Raw genomic sequence first — 22197 nt, 5'->3', positions numbered from 1 at the left:
CGTAATTCAACCAGGAAAATTGTCGAACATCATGTTTTGGCGGTTATTGTGCTGCGGACTGGCGAGACATAATGTTGCACGGTCGTACTGCGTTCCAAAGCTTTGAACAAGATACGCTCACCAGTCAACGTTCTTGAAACACTGTGGTCCTCCACTTCATTGTATCTTTTCAATGGTGGTCTAGACCTTTTAATTTTTTTGAATGAAAATACACCATCGGATCGAAGAGCGTAGGTGGAGAAGCAGTTGGAGCGACAGGGTATTCGTTTAGTGGACTGGCTTGTCCGTGCCCCCCGACTTAAATCCTAAGCAGTTCGCTTGTGATACGTTGGAGGGATGTATTGCAGGACATCCACATGAACCAAAGGCCATCCAGTAGTTGTAAGCTGCATTGATCGAGGAATGGAGCACTCTGCCACAAGAAGTTTCCAACGCCGTGTCCAGATGGGAGCATGATGTCTAACATGTACACCGTCCGTGGGGACCCCACACCGTACAAATAACCATGTCCAGTCTTTTGTGATGTGGTGACTTTTGTGTAGACTACTGGCCATTACAATTGCTACACCTAGGAGAAATGTTGATGATAAACGGTACCTATTGGACAAATATATTATACTAGAACTTACATCTGATTACAGTTTCACGCAATTTGAGTGCATAGATCATGAGGAATCAGTACCCAGAACAAAAAGCTCTGGCCGTAACAACGGCCTTGATACGCCTGGGAATTTAGTCAAACATAGCTTGGGTAGCGTGTACAGGTACAGCTGCCCTTGCGGCTTCGACACGATACCACAGTTCATCAAGAGTAGTGAGTAGCGTATTGTGACGAGCCAGTTGCTCGGCCACCATTGAACGGACGTTTTCAATTGGTAAGAGATCTGGAGAATGTGCTGGCCAGGACAGCAGACGAACATTTTCTGTATCCAGAAAGGCCCGTACAGGACCTGCAACATGCGGTCGTGAATTTTCCTGATGAAATGTAGGGTTTCACGGGGATGGAATGAAAGGTAGACCCACGGGTCGTAACACATCGGAAATGTAGTGTCCACTGTCCAAAGTGCAGTCAATGTGAACAAGAGGTGACCGAGACGTGTAACCAATGGCACCCCATACCATCACGCCGGGTGATACCCAGTATGACGATGACAAATACACGCTTCCAATGTGCGTTCACCGCGATGTCGCCAATCACGGATGCGACCATCATGATGCTGTAAACGGGCCCTGGATTCATCCGAAAAAGTTACGTTTTGCCATTCATGCACCCAGGTTCGTCGTTCAGTACACCATCGCGGCGCTCCTGTCGGTGATGCAGCGTCAAGGGTAATCACAGCCATGATCTCCGAGCTGATAGTCCATGCTGCTGCAGACGTCGTCGAACTGTTCGTGCAGATGTTTGTTGCATTGCAAACGTCCCCATCTGTTGACTAAGGGATCGAGGCGTGGCTGCACGATCCGTTACAGCCATACGGATAAGATGCCTGTCATCGCGACTGCTAGTGATACGACGCCGTTGGGATCCAGCACTGCGTTCCGTGTTACCCTCCTGAATCCACCGATTCCATATTCTGCTTACAGTCATTGGATCTCGACCAACGCGAGCAGTAATGTCGCGATGGGATAAACCGCAATGGCGATGTGCTACAATCCGACCTTTATCAAAGTCGGAAACGTGATGGTATGCATTTGTCCTCCTTACACGAGACAACAGGCAACGCCGGTCAACTGCTGTTTGTGTATGAAAAATCGGTTGGAAACTTTCCTCAGGTCAGCGCGTTGTAGGTGTCGCCACCGGTACCAATGCTCTGAAAAGCTAATCAGTTGCATATCACAGCATCTTCATCCTGTCGGTTAATTTTTGTAACACATCTTCGTGGTGTAGCAATTTTAATTGCCAGTAGTGTAATTACTGCATTTTAATAAAACCGCAATTTCTGTTGGTATCATTGCGTTTTTTAAATTTTTTTAGTTACTTCTGTACTATAGGGTAGCTGTTTATTCTGTGTGTGGTCCATGTTTCAGCGAGTTATGTTACCTGATTGTGACACAAAACTGGAAGTTTCGTTCCTATGTTTCGAACGCCATTATACTGCACAGATATCCAGCCTACAGTCTTGTCACAGCCATGACTTGTTACTTTAACTGCCATAAAGATGTATATCCGCTATTGTTACGACTGTATGAGTCCCTGACGTTGAGTTCTCAACCAGTCGGCACAAAATATGTTTGCTTTCCCGTGTGGCAGGTTACAACAGTTTTCCGAGTGATGATAAGCCATGTTAGTTTTGCTTGCAAGAAATACATTACACATAGAGACACGTTCTCACATGAGTTAATGCAGACTAAAGTGCCTTAACTTCATTCCATGGGGTCTGTACTGTATAGCAGTGTTCTACAAAGTATGGTGGTGTTTTCAAATTTATCTTTGCTCCGAACATTTCACATGGAACATATCACGTCAATGTGGTTTATTTTCTTTTATTTCTAAAGGCCTCAATATGTAACTGGGTTTATCTGTAAGTTCTAAGTTTTACTGTAGCTCAGCGTTATGTTATTTGCAAATGGTTAAATCCGTTATTCCACAAGACACCCCTTGTGCACACAGTCTGAGGCTTAATGAGAATGAAAAGAATTTATTGAAAGCAAAAAATTACAAATATTTTCTACGTTAGAATATTCAAAATTTTATCAACGTTTACATAGAGAGACACATTATATGTACAATTCCAAACATAGTATGAATCTTGATGGCATAATTGGTGTCTAGTTTCTTCTACGAATTTTAAAACTTGACACCCTTAGCCCTGTATTCGTCTCCGTGCTTGGCGCGGAATTCTCCTGTAGGGTCGTACTTGGAACTCAGCTTCGGCACGTACTCTGGTTTCTCGTTGCTGACGTACACCATGAACTTCAAAATATCCTCTTTCTGAGGTTCGGTACAGCCGGCACAATTGTTTTTTGCTGTCTCCTCAGCCAAGTCTACGTTAAAAGAAAAAGTTCACATCACCATTTTAATAATATCATAGTACTACTATACACATGTGTAGATGAAACTACAGTCTGAAGAGCTGATAAACTCTTTGCACAATACATATTTCTTTTCATGTTTTCCTTCATGGGAAATACAGCAAAAACATGCTACCTTTTACATATTCAACAAACAGTGAAATTCATATAAAATGTTAGACAAGAAATCAGTGTAAAGTCAGGTACTGTAATTTAAATTTGCATTCATTGCCCTCCGAACTTTCTGCCTCAATAAGAAAGCGTTACTTACATTTGTGTTATCGATAACTGCCACAATTCTAAATCTCTCATTACGTTACATAACAATGAACAGGGAGTTTTGTATCAAAAAATATAAAGTATCCTGTTAGTTTATTTCGTTCCACACATTGAAACGACGAGGAGTAACCATGTTACTGCAGTATACTGATTTTGTCCATGAATTGCCGACAGCAGTTAACAATTACATATTATAACGGCAGAACGTTAATAATTAATTTATCAGAATAAACGGTAGACAGCTTGCTTCCCTTCCAGTGGCCACTGCAGCAACTTATCTGGATTCAACAAGAAAACGACGATCACATATTTATAGCTTTCCGAAATTTCTTCGCTACTGTCATGAGAAGTTGTGAATAACGTTTGACGGAGAACCAGTGTAGGTGAGTACATGTTGAAGCTCATAAAGGAGGAGTTCTAGAAATTACACATGCAAAACTTAGTATCGTATTTCGAATTGTCTCTATACATGGTGTAGCAGTTTCAAATGGATGTGAGTTGTAATAGCTATTCGGAGATGAAAAATCTTGCACAGATTTAATAAGAGTGGAGAGTTTCCTCAAACCAGTCACTGGACTGAATACCTCAACAACAACAATAGCAACATGATATTTATCAAGGACTCCTCATAGCAGACTACGAACTTTTTTATTTTTGTTATTCGTGATTTAAGTGCGTAAATATTGACATTAAGACGTATATGTAAATATAAGAGACGTAAAAAGTAGCATAACGCTCTTCAGTATAACGCTTGCTGTATATATAATATTCGAAGTAGTAATTGGGAACAATACTTCAAGACAGTTATTCACTACAGTCCTTAATTTGGCATCTCTTAACAGTCTAGAGTATTTTCGAGCACCTTGCATAGGAATGTTACCTGTACCTACTTTTAAATGTCGCTTACATTAACAACTTTGTGCTTTTGATACGTTACTTGCACGAAGCTGAAAATTTAGAATGGACGTCTGCAATTGTTTCAGGAATAACAGCAACAATATGAATTAAAAAAAACGAGTGGATGAAAGGCACTGCACAATCATCAGGTTTATGATTATATTTTAAGCGCGTTTCGGTATAATTAAAATCTTTTAAGCACGAAGAAGTAGGATGAAGGTGAGTTACACTCCACATGCCCTTGCCTGAAAATTTGTGGTAAGTTCATATGGGACCAAACTTCTGAGGTCCTCGGTCCCTAGGCTTACACACTACTTAATATAACTTAAACTAACTTACACTAAGGACAACACACACACCCATTCCCAAGGGAGGATTCGAACCTCCGACGAGGGGAGCCGCGAAAACCATGGCAAGGCGCCTAAGACTTCACGGCTATCACGCGCGGCTGTCCTTGCGTAAAGAATAACACGTGACTGTAGAACGAAGGAGGTTCTTTCCAGAAAAAAGCTGTCTTCTCATGTAGTTCCAGTCAGAAAGGAATGCACTGAAGCGAGAACTTCTATTCTGGAAGTTGAAAAGGAGGACAATACTCAGTTCTTTCTTAGGAAGGGGGTCGGCTTGTACATTACCTCCTAAAGCACCTCTCACATATGTTGTCACGTGGCTATCAAGCATATGAGTCAGAGATTGATGTTTGCCCGACTATTTACGTGCAACAGAAAGGATTCTCCAGTTTTTTAATTACTTCTAAGAGTGGTGGTAGAAAGCTTAACGAAGTAGATGTCTTGAACATTACGATAAGTCTAGCGCCATGTACTTAGGCTTTCCCTTGTTCAGTAGTCCTTCCAACAACCTGTTAAAGAACAACATTTCCTTTTCTTATGCTTCCTATTTTGAAACAATTGTACTCGTCTGTGACTACTTAAGCATGATTTGGTTTTCGAGACGGCGCAACGGGTCGTAATAGAGTTCTACCTGGAAATTAGTAAATACGGCATCGGTTCGGTTCCCATTGCCTTCTGAGGTTCTGGAAGGAAATTAGTGTTCCCAGATTGACAGCATCGATGTTGGTGGATTCGCTGATGATTCATACAAAGGAATTCCTCGCTCACCCAAAAAAAGAAGTGATTTGTAAGCACAACACAATTTCCATAACTCCAAGAAAAACTGTTGGAATGGATGTTGACCGATTGTGTGTTCTCTATTCGCCAACTATTCACAAAACAAATTCATGAGTTGTCTATATCTTCAATCATATATGACGATTCGTTGCTTCCGATAAACTCTTGCTATAACCGACCGTTTCATCAGATCCGTTTAAACTCTAACAGAGAAGTTGCCTTAGCTTCAGTGAACATCATTTGTTGCCTTTCGCTTACGCTGTCAACTACATGTGACAGAGTTAAGCAGAAGTTGGCAAGCTAGTTTATACACGTCGTGAAGATCGTCGTCTTTCCTCTGCATACACAAAAATAAATACATTGCAGGTGCACTAGATTTACATATATTTTGTCTGTGACATATGTATAACATTTTCAGGCGGTTTTACTAAGTTACAGTGCAAATCTTGGAACCGGAAATTCCAGATTGGGACTCCCTATGTCACAATACTAGTTCACCTGATATTTGACTGAAAATCCCATTGTAGGGAAGGAAAGTTGAAAAATCTTTGTCTGATCTTTGAATTTTTATAATTTCCATTAAATGCATTGTAAAGCATTACTGAGAATTATAAGTAAAAAGGATAGCAAAAAAAATCTGCCGATCAGGCCACTTACGTAAATCACGGAAATACTAAATCAGAATGGCCAGACGGGATTTTTAATTCTGCTAATCCCGAATGTGAGTCCATTTCCTTAAACGACCCACAGAGTGTATCCCCTAACACTGTTGCATACGACACTCGAGCATAATGCTTCAGAACCACTTTTTAAAATCATCCATTTGATAAATATATCCAGTCAGCACCTGGTTGAGTATTATGAATTAAAATGCCGTGTGGCTAGGGCCTCCCGTCGGGTTGACCGTTCGCCTGGTGCAAGTCTTTCGAGTTGGCGTCATTTCGGTGGCTCCCGTGTCGATGGGGATGAAATGATGCTGACAAGGGCAACACAAGACCCAGTCTTTGAGCGGAGAAAATCTCCGACCCAGCCGAGAATTCACAATGTTAAGGCCGGAATAAAACCCTGACGGGCTGTAGTCTGTGTGATATTGAAAAATACCAACGAGTACCCTGTACAGTCTAACGGACCGGAGTGGCCGTGCGGCTCCAGGCGCTACAGTCTGGAACCGAGCGACCGCTACGATCGCAGTTTCGAATCCTGTCTCGGGCATGGATGTGTGCGATGTCCTTAGGTTAGTTAGGTTAATTAGTTCTAAGTTCTAGGCGACTGATGACCTCCGAAGTTAAGTCGCATAATGCTCAGGGCCATTTCGCCCATTTGTACAGTCTACTAGAACTTTACTGAATGTGATTCCGGTCGCGAAAGCCCACGAAAATGTTGGAAACGGTTTCGGCAGCCTGAGAGGAATGAATTTCAAATAAAAACATGGACGAGGAATCTACATACTTACAAAATCAAACTGGAGTTGCATTACTACTCTCATCCTATCTCTACCGATGCTTATGTTTTATGTTGATGAAACAATTAAACGCATTGTAGCTAATTTCAGTACAAGAATGAAACCTCGGAACAAATACAAATGCAAAGAGTTGGAGAAGACATAGCCATCCCGACAGAAATAAACGGAAACGGAAAAGGACTTACGTGGAATGTATAGAATAAGAGTTAACTTTAAAAGAAATTACGGTTAAGGTAGGAGAGTAGTCGGTCGGAAAACAAGAAGTGTTTAACGCTGAATGGTGCAAGGCCGTTCTTAGTTGGTGGAGCGATTTGTCTGGTTAATTCCGATAACGATCGAGACTCTAGCCTGCTAACATGTCGCGTGAGATCATTCGTGCTGTCAGCGATTCCTTTTCTTCTTAGAGGGACAGGTCTGTGATGCCCTCAGATGTTCTGGGCCGCACGCGCGCTACACTACATCTACATCTACATCTACATGACTACTCTGCAATTTACATTTAAGTGCTTGGCAGAGGGTTCATCGAACCACAATCATACTATCTCTCTACTATTCCACTCCCGAACAGTGAGCGGGAAAAACGAACACCTAAACTTTTCTGTTCGAGCTCTGATTTCTCTTATTTTATTTTGATGATCATTCCTACCTATGTAGGTTGGGCTCAAATAAATATTTTCGCATTCGGAAGAGAAAGTTGGTGACTGAAATTTCGTAAAAAGGTCTCGCCGCGACGAAAAACGTCTATGCTGTAATGACTTCCATCCCAACTCGTGTATCATATCTGCCACACTCTCTCCCCTATAACGTGATAATACAAAACGAGCTGCCCTTTTTTGCACCCTTTCGATGTCCTCCGTCAATACCACCTGGTAAGGATCCCATACCGCGCAGCAATATTCTAACAGAGGACGAACGAGTGTAGTGTAAGCTGTCTCTTTAGTGGACTTGTTGCATCTCCTAAGTGTCTTTCCAATGAAACGCAACCTTTGGCTCGCCTTCCCGACAATATTACCTATGTGGTCCTTCCAACTGAAGTTGTTCGTAATTTTAACACCCAGGTACTTAGTTGAATTGACAGCCTTGAGAATTGTACTATTTATCGAGTAATCGAATTCCAACGGATTTCTTTTGGAACTCATGTGGATCATCTCACACTTTTCGTTATTTAGCGTCAACTGCCACCTGACACACCATACAGCAATCTTTTCTAAATCGCTTTGCAACTGATACTGGTCTTCGGATGACCTTACTAGACGGTAAATTACAGCATCATCTGCGAACAACCTAAGAGAACTGCTCAGATTGTCACCCAGGTCATTTATATAGATCAGGAACAGTAGAGGTCCCAGGACGCTTCCCTGGGGAACACCTGATATCACTTCAGTTTTACTTGATGATTTGCCGTCTATTACTACGAACTGCGACCTTCCTGACAGGAAATTACGAATCCAGTCGCACAACTGAGACGATACCCCATAGCTCCGCAGCTTGATTAGAAGTCGCTTGTGAGGAACGGTGTCAAAAGCTTTCCGGAAATCTAGAAATACGGAATCAACTTGAGATCCCCTGTCGATAGCGGCCATTACTTCGTGCGAATAAAGAGCTAGCTGCGTTGCACAAGAGCGATGTTTTCTGAAGCCACGCTGATTACGTGTCAATAGATCGTTCCCTTCGAGGTGATTCATAATGTTTGAATACAGTATATGCTCCAAAACCCTACTGCTAACCGACGTCAATGATATAGGTCTGTAGTTAAATGGATTACTCCTACTACCCTTCTTGAACACTGGTGCAACCTGCGCAATTTTCCAATCTGTAGGTACAGATCTATCGGTGAGCGAGCGGTTGTATATGAGTGCTAAGTAGGGAGCTATAGTATCAGCGTAATCTGAAAGGAACCTAATCGGTATACAATCTGGACCTGGAGACTTGCCCGTATCAAGCGATTTGAGTTGCTTCGCAACCCCTAAGGTATCTACTTCTAAGAGACTCATGCTAGCAGCTGTTCGTGTTTCAAATTCTGGAATATTCCATTCGTCTTCCCTGGTGAAGTAATTTCGGAAAACTGCGTTGAATAACTCCGCATTAGCGGCACAGTCGTCGATAACACTGAAGGAATCAGCGTGTCTTCCTAGGCCGAAAGGTCGGGGTAACCAGCTGAACCTCCTCCGTGCTAGGGATTGGGGCTTGCAATGGTTCCCCATGAACGAGGAATTCCCAGTAAGCGCGAGTCATAAGATCGCGTTGATTACGTCCCTCCTCTTTGTAAAAGAGGGTCTGAAACAGAGGCTGAGACATTTCTGCGACCTTGTGGGCTGCAGATTCCTCGACTTGCGCCATAGGGTGGTGGGGTTTCAGGTTCCGCTGGATAGGTCAGGAGACCACTGCACTCAGCAAGCGGCTACACGGGTAGCAGGAGTTGCGTGGCGTGGGCTGGGCGGTTTTTTAGGTTAGATGGCTTCGGGCAAGTACAGAAAGGGCAACAGCCTCAAAGGGTGCGGGGCAAAGTCAGGACATGCGGGGAACAAGCAGCAATCGGTATAGTATTTGTAAACTGTCGAAGCTGCATTGGTACAGTACCGGAACTTCAAGCGCTGGTAGAAAGCACCGAAGCTGAAATTGTTATAGGTACAGAAATCCGGATGAAGCCAGAGATAATTTCTGCCGAAATTTTTACAAAGACACAGACGGTGTTTAGAAAGGATAGATTGCATGCAACCGGTGGTGGAGTGTTCGTCGCTGTTAGTAGTAGTTTATCCTGTAGTGAAGTAGAAGTGGATAGTTCCTGTGAATTATTATGGGTGGAGGTTACACTCAACAACCGAGGTAGGTTAACAATTGGCTCCTTTTACCGACCTCCCGACTCAGCAGCATTAGTGGCAGAACAACTGAGAGAAAATTTGGAATACATTTCACATAAATTTTCTCAGCATGTTATAGTCTTAGACGGAGATTTCAATTTACCAGATATAGACTGGGACACTCAGATGTTTAGGATGGGTGGTAGGGACAGAACATCGAGTGACATTACACTAAGTACACTATCCGAAAATTACCTCGAGCAATTAAACAGAGAACCGATCGTGGAAATAACATCTTGGACCTACTGATAACAAACAGACCCGAACTTTTCGATTCTGTACGTGCAGAACAGGGAATCAGTGATCATAAGGCCGTTGCAGCATCCCTGAATATGGAAGTTAATAGGAATATAAAAAAAGGGAGGCAGGTTTATCTGTTTAGCAAGAGTAATAGAAAGCAGATTTCAGACTACCTAACAGATCCAAACGAAAATTTCTGTTCCGACACTGACAATGTTGAGTGTTTATGGAAAAAGTTCAAGGCAATCGTAAAATGCGTTTTAGACGGTACGTGCCGAGTAAAACTGTGAGGGACCGGAAAACCCGCCGTGGTACAACAACAAAGTTAGGAAACTACTGCGAAAGCAAACAGAGCTTCACTCCAAGTTTAAACGCAGCCAAAACCTCTCAGACAAACGGAAGCTAAACGATGTCAAAGTTAGCGTGAGGAGGGCTATGCGTGAAGCGTTCAGTGAATTCGAAAGTAAAATTCTATGTACCGACTTGACAGAAAATCCTAGGAAGTTCTGGTCTTACGTTAAATCAGTAAGTGGCTCGAAACAGCATATCCAGACACTCCGGGATGATGATGGCATTGATACAGAGGATGACACGCGTAGAGCTGAAATACTAAACACCTTTTTCCAAAGCTGTTTCACAGAGGAAGAACGCACTGCAGTTCCTTCTCTAAATCCTCGCACAAACGAAAAAATGGCTGACATCGAAATAAGTGTCCAAGGAATAGAAAAGCAACTGGAATCACTCAACAGAGGAAAGTCCACTGGACCTGACGGGAGACCAATTCGATTCTACACAGAGTACGCGAAAGAACTTGCGCCCCTTCTAACAATCGTGTACCGCAAGTCTCTAGAGGAACGGTAGGTTCCAAATGATTGGAAAAGAGCACAGGTACTCCCTGTCTTCAAGAAGGGTCGTCGAGCAGATGCGCAAAAATATAGACCTATATCTCTGACGTCGATCTGTTGTAAAACTTTAGAACATGTTTTTTGCTCGAGTATCATGTCGTTTTCGGAAACCCGGAATCTACTCTGTAGGAATCAGCATGGATTCCGGAAACAGCGATCGTGTGAGACCCAACTCGCTTTATTTGTTCATGAGACCCAGAAAATATTAGATACAGGCTCCCAGGTAGATGCTATTTTCCTTGACTTCCGGATGGCGTTCGATAGAGTTCCGCACTGTCTCCTGATAAAGTAAGAGCCTACGGAATATCAGACCAACTGTGTGGCTGGATTCAAGAGTTTTTAGCAAACAGAACACAGCATGTTGTTATCAATGAAGAGATGTCTACAGACGTTAAAGTAACTGCTGGCGTGCCACAGGGGAGGGTGCCACAGGGGAGTGTTATGGGACCATTGCTTTTCACAATATATGTAAATGACCTAGTGGATAGTGTCGGAAGTTCCATGCGTCTTTCGCGGATGATGCTGTAGTATACAAAGAAGTTGCAGCATTAGAAAATTGTAGCGAAATGCAGGAAGATCTGCAGCGGATAGGCACTTGGTGCAGGGAGTGGCAACTGACCCTGAACATATACAAATGTAATGTATTGCGAATACATAGAAGAAAGGATCCTTTATTGTATGATTATCTGATAGCGGAACAAACACTGGTAGCAGTTACTTCTGTAAAATATCTGGGAGTGTGCGTGCGGAACGATTTGAAGTGGAATGAACATATAAAATTAATTGTTGGTAAGGCGGGTACCAGGTTGAGATTCATTGGGAGAGTCCCTAGTAAATGTAGTCCATCAACAAAGGAGGTGGCTAACAAAACACTCGTTCGGCCTATACTTGAGTATTGCTCATCAGTGTGGGATCCGTACCAGGTCGGGTTGACAGAGAAGATAGAGAAGATCCAAAGAAGAGCGGTGCTTTTCGTCACAGAGTTATTTGGCAACCGTGATAGCGTTACGGAGATGTTTAGCAAACTCAAGTGGCAGACTCTGCAAGAGAGGCGCTCTGCATCGCGGTGTAGCTTGCTCGCCAGGTTTCGAGAGGGTGCGTTTCTGGATGAGGTATCGAATATATTGCTTCCCCCTACTTATACCTACCGAGGAGATCACGATTGTAAAATTAGAGAGATTAGAGCGCGCACGGAGGCTTTCAGACAGTCGTTCTTCCCGCGAACCATACGCGACTGGAACAGGAAAGGGAGGTAATGACAGTGGCACGTAAAGTGCCCTCCGCCACACACCGTTGGGTTTCTTGCGGAGTATACATGTAGATTTAGATTTGAGGAATAAACTGTAGGAGAACGGTGTGTAATAATTCTCTCTAAACAGTATGAACAAAACAAAGAATAATCAAAACTCATTTGCTTCAGCGATGAATGGCTTCATCATACAAGAACGCTACTAACGTCAGGTATTGGTCTGTGTTTCACGAAAACGATCGCGAAAGCCTACGGCAATAGCATAGCATTGTATAATAGTTACCATTAGGATAATGAGAATAAAGGAAAAAAAGAAACTGAAGAACTTTTAACATGACGTTATAAAATGATTTGCAAGACGGGTTATTTGGGCGCCCAAGTGATGACACTTGTAGGGGGAGTAGAGTACCCATTCTCAGACTTTCTCCTCTAAAAAGTTCAGTATATTTTGTTATTCTATTCTGAAATGATTGCATTCACTAAATGTGAAGAACTCACGGAAAAAACGGGCAAATCAGTTTAATTTGAAAACGAGTATATGGCCGGCAGTCGAAACTACAAGGCAGTTGAAATGACTTTCAAAAAAAAAAAAAGTGCTAAGTTATCGATATTTAAAATGTTTTAGTTCTACTGGTGACGGAAAGAACTTTCTAAGCTGGTCTTTCCACGGAAAGAATGGAGCAAGTCTAAGGTTTGCTTCCACTGTTTGCAGTAAGCATGTTACGCTACTTGGATTGCTACTGCAAATGCAACGGGTTGTGTTTCTTAGTCTTTGTTGTTGCCCTTTACTGGCATTGGGTTTAGTTTGAAATGTGATCGTAGTGTGGTTCTTTTCGGATATTTAAAATGTGTGTATCGTCTCAAGATAAAGGTGAGAAGCCATCTGTTAATCAGTCTTCTTAGGGACCTTAGAGATACATCTCTGTTACTAAGCAGAGACTACAAATGCTGATTTCAAACAAATAAAACCCCACGAAGGGATAGCTTATCAATAATTTAAATTTGTTAGGTAACTGCAATTATCGATCTTTCTATTGAATCCAGCTCCGTATCTGTGACATTAATTGGTCGTCGAAGGCCTAGTTATGACTATTCCAGTGCAAGAGACTGCTCTTTCCGATACATTGAATGAAACGAACGAAATGATACCATGAAAGGAAATCTTATTTGCTAATAGACCTTCATTGCATTTCCTGAATTTACCGTTTTGGAGTTTCAAACTTCATGAAATGTCCAGCCGTGATGCAGTATTTCATACTTATGCTGAAGGAGAGGAAAATAAAGTGTCAATGAATTTGGCAGTTTTTTGCACAGTTATGCGAGTAAAATCCTTGACCCAAGGGTATGGGTTGTTGTAACATTCTGATTTTTGCTCAGGACACAATTAAGACCTATACGGTATTTAAACCTTCATTACCTTGTTCGTGCCGTTAAGTGGTCAGACAGTGTGAAAACAATATTTCAACAAGAGGGAGCTCTTACGTGGCACTTTGATTTGATAAAAAAGGAAGTTATTGCAACATTACCAAAAGACTGATTTAATGCTTTTCAAACCGTAAGAGTCAATACAAGGCGTTAAAAAGTCATTCCAGTTCAAGAAGAAATTTTATGAGATATGAATACCTTCTTACAAACTGAAGTATCGTTTCAAGACACGACCGCTCTTAGATACTCTGGTTGTGAAGGAAGGTAATCTGTTTAAATAAGTGATTCCTTACAGTGTATCCTGGACATCAGTAGATTTGGTGCATTCTCTTGTTCTACAATCAGAGGGGCAATCTGAGTATCAATCGTAGGACACTTATATTTTCCTGTGTCCTCATAGAGCATGTAATGGAGAGTGTTCTACAGTATGAAACTTTTCTCTAAGGAAAACACAAGAGTTCTACAAATTACTAATTCTAGGAGTATACTTTCAGAGTTCCTGCGAATACCATATGGAAAAATACGCAGCATTCAAGAACTTAAACAGTTGTGTGGTAAAGATGTAAGAAATTTCTATTCCAATCTACAACATAAGAAGCCAAAATCCAGGACTAAAAACATAAAATAACTTCCAATGTTAAAAAAAGGGACGAAAGCCAACCCATAAGTGATAGACTTACCACGTTCCTTTCATAGTAAACATGTACTTGCTTCGCGTGTAGTGTCTCTTTTATCATATAGTTGAAGTTGTTATTTCTTCTAGCGTTCATCCTGCACAGTCGCCAAATTTGGCATCTTGATTATGTTGGTTACGCTCGATTGGAGGGTTTTATGATTTTTTTGTAATATTGAAAGATTAAATTGACTCCCCTGAGAAATGTGCACAACGTGACTTCTCCAATTCTTCCATGGGTTCTCCATTTGTGATGCAGTCTTTTCCTGAAATTACAAAAATCACTCCGGAATTGTAAGGTTTTCCAAAAATAAAAAAATGTGTTCCAAGATACAACGTGGTCATGTAACTAGTACAAAATATTCTATTCAAACTTAAAACTGTTTCTCTATTGTATTTAATTGTTTATCTGTAACATTATTACTCTACTGTGCAATAATGTGTTAGTGAAACAGAATGAATCAGAAAAAACTCAGTTACATGTTAAAAACATTTTGAAACTTCCGGCAGTTAGCACACGCTTCCATTTTCAAGCAGGGAAAATTGTTAAGACTGTTGATATGTCGTGTTCCATGGTAGAAGAGCTTATTCAGTTTTGAGGTATAAGATAATGTACGACCGACAAAGTGTGGCTTAACCATCCACGTTTTATGTAACTACTTTTAAAATAGATACAAAATTTCACTCCCAATGAAACACTGAAACTAAATATTGGACCATAGCCTCCAAATAGCTTCAATACATTACGCAACACGTAAAGATGTAGAACGCGTAGTATTTAGAAACGCTGCAGAAAGCACAACCTGATTTCCCACAACAACAAAAAGACTAGAAAACGCTGTAATTTTCTTAGTCCACGAAAGGAACAAGTCGAAGACGGCGACAAATCTTTTGAAAGGTGACGCAACAATAGATGCAAAAACTGGATGCGACCCTTCTCCGTGTATACAGGACCGATAAATGTGGCGCTAGACAAAGGAAACTGTGAAATCAGAGATTAGACAAGGGCAGAGAATGGTGCCTGTAGTGAATAACACCGTACAGATTATGCTGGCAGAGTACCATCACGATACACAATATCTGTGAAAAATTTTCTATAGAAACACCGACTACTGCGTAATATGTGCAAATCAGCAAATCGTGATGTCTTCAATGACTACTGCAGATGAATGTTGCTGAATATCTCAAACCCAAAAGAAAGACTGGTCTTATACGTAGACTGGCAGTGGCTAGGCACTTAGTGCCTATACAGATAAACCGAAACTGAAGTTAACAGAGCACAAGCAGAGAGATGAATATCGTTTTCAAATGATTGTGTACAAATGAAGACACATGACTACAACGCCAGTTTAATTCTTGAACCACTGCACACACGACATAGAAAACAGTGTCAGTGGCATTGCGTACCAGCTGAGAACAGTAAATGAAACAAGACACCAGGGCTGGATGGAATATCTGCCACACTGTATACACAATCTGCAGCTGACACAAGTGTTTACAAGATGGGTATCAAAAGTAATCAACATAATTATTTTCCAGCCGAACTGTTTCGCATCCGTTGTACAATCCTACAACTTACTCCGAATTCAAACCTTATGAGGTATCTAGAAAAGAACGAGGTTCTCCATGGATTACAGACATGTCAGTCGTACTAAATCCTACTCGAGCTTTTTTCACGACATCCTGAAAGTGATAGGTGTGGTGGCAATCAAGTGGATGCAGTAATTCTGACTTCCGAAAGCATTTGATTCAGTACGTTTATTAAGAATACAATAAGAAGAAGTAACAAAGAAACTGTTACTGAATTCAGGATATCATTGTGTGCAAGATCCAGTGTGTTATCTTGGATAGAGAGTTAACGACAGAGGTAGAAGCTGCCCCAGGAGATTGTACTGAGACCAATGTAGATCACGTTGCATATTAATAACTTGACGGAAGAAATAAATAACTAACGTCAGACTTATTGGAAATTATTCAACTATATCAGTGAAGTACTGTCTGCACAAATGTTCAGTCGGTCTTGGTAAGATGTCAAAGTGGTTCTTAGATTGACATTTGCTTTAAATGTACAGAAGTGTATAATTGCACGCTTTACAGGACTCAGTGAAATAGTATCCTTTGACTGTAATACAAAATGTGCCACAGTTGGGATCAGCCAACACATATAACTGGTTGTAGCTATGTGTGGATATGAAATGGAACGATCATATAAGCTAACTCGTACCTAAGGGAGTTGGCAGATTTCTGGTCACTGGAAGGATACTAGAAAAATGCAGTCACTGTACAGAGATGACTACTTATAGAAACTTACGCGTCCCAGTTAGGAGTACTGCTGAAGTGCATGGAGTCCTTAGAAAATAGAAGTGCTAGGGGTACAGAACTTACTCAAAAAAGAAAGCACGAAAGGTTACAAGTATGTTTGGTTAGCGGAAAAGCTGCACCGAAAATACTGAAAGGACTTTGTTTGGCAGATGGTTCAAGGTAGACTTCAGTTATCCCCCAGAAGTTTAAACGAGGCTGAATTTGATCAAGCAATAATATACGGTATCATGAAGAGCACCCTTAGCATTTTACGAATGTAAATGTATATACATATGTATGTGTAGATGTAGTATATAAGGTGGCAGTGATTCAAGGAATATTTTAGGGAAGGTTTAAAAATTTTATTTCAAATGCCAAGTCAAATCTCTACAAGTATTATCGCAGAACACTGAGGCAGTTCTGTCCCGTTGAAACTGCTGACAAGATTCGCCTTCAAGCCCTGTGCTGAAAATACAAGCAAGTTCAAGTAATCGGTTTTAACCATTAGCGTCTATGGGAGGCAGGTCATGTGTTTGGACGCTAGAGGGTTCTGCAGAGCAGATCGCACTTGTCTCTCTCTCTTGTGATCCACACATCGACTAGAACACGTGTATTTCTGGGCAGGCAGTGCCTGTGGCTCTGCGTCACATGATCGACCACCAACAGTACTTAACATGAAGCGCCTCCCTTTCGCCCCCGTTGCCCGCTTGATTTAGTTCTTGCCCTCCTAGCCTGGCCATCATCTTCTTGCTTCGGCACTAGGCGCTCCTCTTGTATCTCGTACATTGAAATACATATTCTCTTTATTTGACTTAATTTCGTGTACTGTCGTTTAACGTTAAATTGACACCTATCTGTTGCACACTCCTAGAACATATTCTGACCTAAAACATAATGAGGTCGCTCGAACGGAACAATCTTCTCCATGTCAGCAACGATAGATTACGAAAATGTCAGTCGTACGAGATCCAACTCGTGGTTTTTGTACGTGACACCCTGAAAGCCATGAATAAGACGAATCGAGTGGATGCAGTGAATTTGACGTCTGAGAATCTTTTGATTCGGTACATTTATTAAGAAAAATACGATAGTAAGGAGTAATAAGTAAAACTGTGACTTAATTAGTGTTTTAATGGAAATCAGGACATAGCATGTTATCTTGGATGGACATTAGTCTACAGAAGTAGAAATGTGCCGCAGGGAAGTGTAATGAGACGCTTTTGATCAGGTTGTATATTAATAACGTGTGAGATGATAAGGAAACCTACCTCAGTATTTTTGGATATGATACAGTTATTTACAGTGAAATTCTGTCTCCACAAATGTACAGTCAGATCTTGATAAGATCTCGAAGGTGGTGAGTAGACTGACTCCAGCTTCAACCATAGAGAAATGTAAAATTTCACACTTCAGAAAACTTGGTAAAGTTGTATCCTATGAGTACAATATGAATGAGTTACAGCTGAGATCAGCCAACACTTTGTTTGGATATGAAATGGAAAGCCCCCTCCCATGGACCTTGTCGTCGATGGGGTTGCTTGCGTGCCTCAGCGATGCAGATAGCCGTACGATATGTGCAACCACAATGGAGGGGTATCTGTTGAGAGCCCAGGTAAACGAGTTCATCCTGAAGAGGGGCAGCAGCCTTTTCAGTAGTTACAGGGGCAACATTCTGGAAGACTGACTGATTTGGCCTTCAAACATCAGCCAAAACGTTTCCCGAGGAGAGCTACTGTACGGTTAAATGATGATGGCGTCCTCATGTGTCAAATATCCCAGAGGAAAAATGTCTCCTGCTCGAATCTCCGGGTGGGGACTGTTGAGGATTACGTCGTCATCAGGAGAAACAAAACTGGCACTCTAGAGATCGGTGAGTGGAGTGTTAGGTCCCTTAACTAGTCAAGTAAGTTAGAAAATTTATAAAGGAAAGTTGATCAGTTGACGTTAGTTATAGTGGGAATTAGTGATGTTCGGTGACAGGCTGTTCAGGTGAATACAGGGCTATAAATTCAAAATTAAATAGGGCTTATGCAGGAGTAGGATTAATAATGCATAGAAAATAGGAATGCTGGTAAGCTACTATGATCAGAGTAGGGAACGCGTTATAGTAGCCAAAATAGACACGAAGGTCATAACCACCACAGTACTACAAGTTTATAAGCCAACTAGCTTCTCAGATGATGAAGGGATTTAAGAAATGTAAAAACCAATTATTCATATACTTAAGGAAGGCGAAAATTTAACAGTGTTAGGGAACTGGAATCCGATAGTAGGAAGAGGACGAGAAGGAAAAATATCAGGTGAATATGGACTGGTAAAAAGAAATGACAGAGGCAGGTACTTGGCAGAGAATCGTGAAAGAAGCCTGTATACGTGGAGGAGATCTAGAGGCACTGGAAAGTTTCAGAGTTATTATATAATGGTAAGACAGAGATGAAGGCGCCAGAATTTAAATTCTAAGACATTTCCAGAGGCAGACGTGTACTTTGACCACAATGTATTGGTTATGAACTGAGGATTACAACTGAAGAAACCGGACAAGGATAGGAAATTAAGAAGATGCATAATTTGAAGGCCATGGATAAGTTGAAAGAACCAGAGGTTGCTGAGAGTTTCAGAGTGAGCTTTAGGCAACTGTTGCCTAGAACAGGGGAAAGGAATATAATGGAAGATGAATGGGTAACTTTAGGAGATAAAATAGTGTAGGCAGCAGAGGATCAAGTAGGTAAGAAGACAAGGTTTAGAATAAATTCTTGGATAACAGAAGAGATACTAAATTTAATTGATGAAAGAAGAAAATTCAAATACGCAGCAAATGAAGCAGGCGAAAGGGAATATGAACTTGTAAGAAATCAAACAGACAGGAAGTTCAAAATTACTAAGCCGGCTAGAAGCATATTTCACTAGGATAAAGATAGATACTGCCTATTGGAAAATTATAGAGGCCTTTGGAGAAAAGAGAAGCAACTGTATAAATATCAAGAGAGCACACAGAAAACGAGTCTTAAGCAAAGAAGTGAAAGCTGAAAGATGGAAGCAGCATATAGAGTGTCTATACCACATGAATCTGAGATAGCTCTGAAGCCCTGGAAGTAATCAGTATTCCGCCAGACTATCGATAGCGTTGAAAGAGCCAGCCATGATAAAACTCTTCCATCTGGTGCGCAAGATGTACAGACAGGCCTCGGATATCAAGAAGAAAATAATAATTCCAATTCCAAGGAAAGCAGTTGATGATAGGTGTGAAAATTACCAAACTATCAGTTTAACAAATCATGGTTGGTAAATGCTAACACGAATTCCTCACAGGAGAATGGAAAAATTGGTAGAAGACGACCTCGGGAACACGCGAACACGTGAGCAGTACTAACGTTACGGCTAATGTTAGATGGTAGACTAAGGAATGGGAAACCTACGTATGGCCTTTCTAGGCTCAGAGAAAGCTTTTCACATTGTTTACTGGCACACTCTTTTTGATTCTGAAGATAGGAGGGGTACAATACAGGTATCAAAAGGCTATTTACAGCTTGTACAGAAACCAGACGGTAGTTATAAAGACTCGAGTGGCACGACAGGTAAGCATTGATTGATAAGGGAGTGACACAGCATTGTAACCTGTCCTTGATATGAGTCAATATGTACACTGAACAAACAGTAAAGGGAACCAAAGAAAAATTTGACATACGAATTAAAGTTGAGGGAAAATAAATAAAAGCTTTGAAGTTTGCCGATGACATTGTAATTTCGCCAGAGACGGCAAAGGATTTGGAACTCCAGTTGAATGGAATGGGTATTGTCTTGAAACGAGGATATAAGGCGAACATCGACAAAGGTGAAACCGAGATAATGGAATGTAGTCGAATTAAATCAGATGACGCTAAGGGAATTAGTGGAGGAAACGAGACATTTCAAGTAGTAGATGAGTTTCGGTATTTGAGAAGGAAAAATAACTGATGATGCCTGAAGTAAAGAGGATATAAAATGTAGTCTGCCAATGGCAAGAAAAGCATTTCTGAGGAAGGGAAATTGGTTGGCATCTAATGTAGATTTAAGTTTAGGAAGTCTCTTCTGAAAATATTTGTCTGAAGTGTACCCGTGTGTGGAAGTGAGACATGGACGATAAACAGTTTAGACAAAAAGAGAATAGATGGTTTCGAATTGCGCTGCAACACAAGAATTTTGAAGATTAGATAAGTAAATCGTGTAACTAATGAGGAGGTACATAATATATTGGAGAGGCAAGAAACTTGTGCCACAACTTGGCCAATAGAAGGGATCAAGACACATTCTGAGACATCAAGGGATGGCCAGTTTAGTATTGGGGGTAAGTGTGGGGTTGATAGGCGGAGGGGGGGGGGGGAGGCGGGAATCGTAGAGGGAGACCAAGAGATGAATACAGTAAGCAGATTCGGAAGGATGTGGGTTGCCGCAGTTTTCTGAGGATGAAAGGGCTCGTAAGGGATACCGTAGGATGGAGAGCTCGATCAATCTAGTCTTCGGATTGAAGAGCACAACAACAAGAACATGAAATGGAATCATTCCAAAAGTTAAATTGTATATAAGGCAATTGGCAGATTTCTTGTCATTCGTGAAATATTCGGAAAAAGTTTAAAAGCACTTATGGGTCCCATCTTGCAGTATTGCTCAAGTGCGCTGATCCCATACCAGACAGAAGTAGCAGAGGGTTGACAACGTAATCAAAGAACGACGGCACGAATGGTCACAGGTATATTTGACTTACTGGAGCGACTTCAACCACCGCGCGAAAGTTTACTCAGACAGATTAAATGCGAATGGATCGACATAAAGCGGCTACATACTGCATCATGATGACCACCCTTTGCTACGCTCTTCACAGTGGGTTCCAGAGTACATATGTAAGCATAGATGTACATCCGATTGAGAATATGCTCGATCCCACAGTATTCCTTGCCCTAGTTTTAGCACGAGATCTATGAGATATTGATGGGTATAGAATACACTGCTTTGCACTTACGTCTCACGATTTTGAAGTCGGCTGTGCAGGAGTCCTCCGAGTCGTCGAGAAGGCACTTGATAAGCTCCTCCAGCTTGGCGGAATCGTGTAGCGCCGCGTCTATGTCGATGCTGCCCAGCTGCGACACCGGCGTCTGGGCGGCCACCAGCCCTACGCAGGCGAGCACGACAACGAGCGTCAGGCGGGACATGTCTGCTCCGTAGGTTGAGTAGCCTACTCTGGCACGGCTGGCGACTCCTCTTATACTCGCACCCACTCCACTGCCATGTTTACTAATTGTGACGAAGCAGTCATTAATGCACTTGCAGCAGGCTGTTCCTAGTCTTTTTTATTTTTTATTTATTTTTTTCGAGTTCACATTAATGAGGCTGTAGATTATTCCCAGATAACGAACAACAAATGTTGGTTGTGACACCAAACAATAAAAAACGATGCGTCAATTCTGCAGCCTTCCTCTGTGACGCCAGTAGCTAGTCATCTGTTTTCGTTGTACTGAAGCCCGAGGCGGATGACAACTTCAGAGAACTGCTCAACTTCTACATCGCGCCGGCCGCGGTGGTCGCGCGGTTCTAGGCGTTCGCAGGTTCGAATCCTGCCTCGGACATGGGTATGTGTGATGTCCTTAGGTTAGTTAGGTTTAAGTAGTTCTAAGTTCTAGGGGACTGATGACATCAGTAGTTCAGTCCCATAGTGCTCAGAGCCATTAGAACCAATTTTTTGCAATTACTTCTTGGATGTGTTCCACACTTCCCCTACACTTTTTACCTGTACAG

At 41.7% G+C, this 22197-nt stretch overlaps 1 protein-coding gene across 1 annotated transcript; it reads right to left on the bottom strand.

Moving 5' to 3' along the window:
• Window positions 1–2623: 2623 nt before the first annotated feature.
• On the bottom strand, window positions 2624–21685 carry LOC126272866 (ejaculatory bulb-specific protein 3-like). The gene is made up of 2 exons (XM_049976084.1): window positions 21425–21685; window positions 2624–2985 (listed from the first exon to the last, which is right to left on the bottom strand). Exons 1-2 carry the CDS (start codon window positions 21612–21614, stop codon window positions 2789–2791), a joined length of 387 nt encoding a protein of 128 aa, XP_049832041.1. The 5' UTR covers window positions 21615–21685; the 3' UTR covers window positions 2624–2788.
• Window positions 21686–22197: the final 512 nt, after the last annotated feature.

Source organism: Schistocerca gregaria, chromosome 5 (genome assembly GCF_023897955.1).
Source record: "Schistocerca gregaria isolate iqSchGreg1 chromosome 5, iqSchGreg1.2, whole genome shotgun sequence".
NCBI lineage: Eukaryota > Metazoa > Arthropoda > Insecta > Orthoptera > Acrididae > Schistocerca > Schistocerca gregaria.
The sequence above is the reverse complement of the archived record's forward strand: the minus strand, read 5'-3'. Positions and strand labels throughout refer to the sequence as shown.

Bases quoted from the DNA above. Each gene is read 5' to 3' on its own strand.
- LOC126272866 (XM_049976084.1), bottom strand. From the start codon at position 21,614: ATGTCCCGCCTGACGCTCGTTGTCGTGCTCGCCTGCGTAGGGCTGGTG. The intron at 2,986-21,424 runs GTAAGTGCAAAG...CTTTTAACGTAG, and splicing joins CGACTTCAAAATCGTGAGAC to ACTTGGCTGAGGAGACAGCA.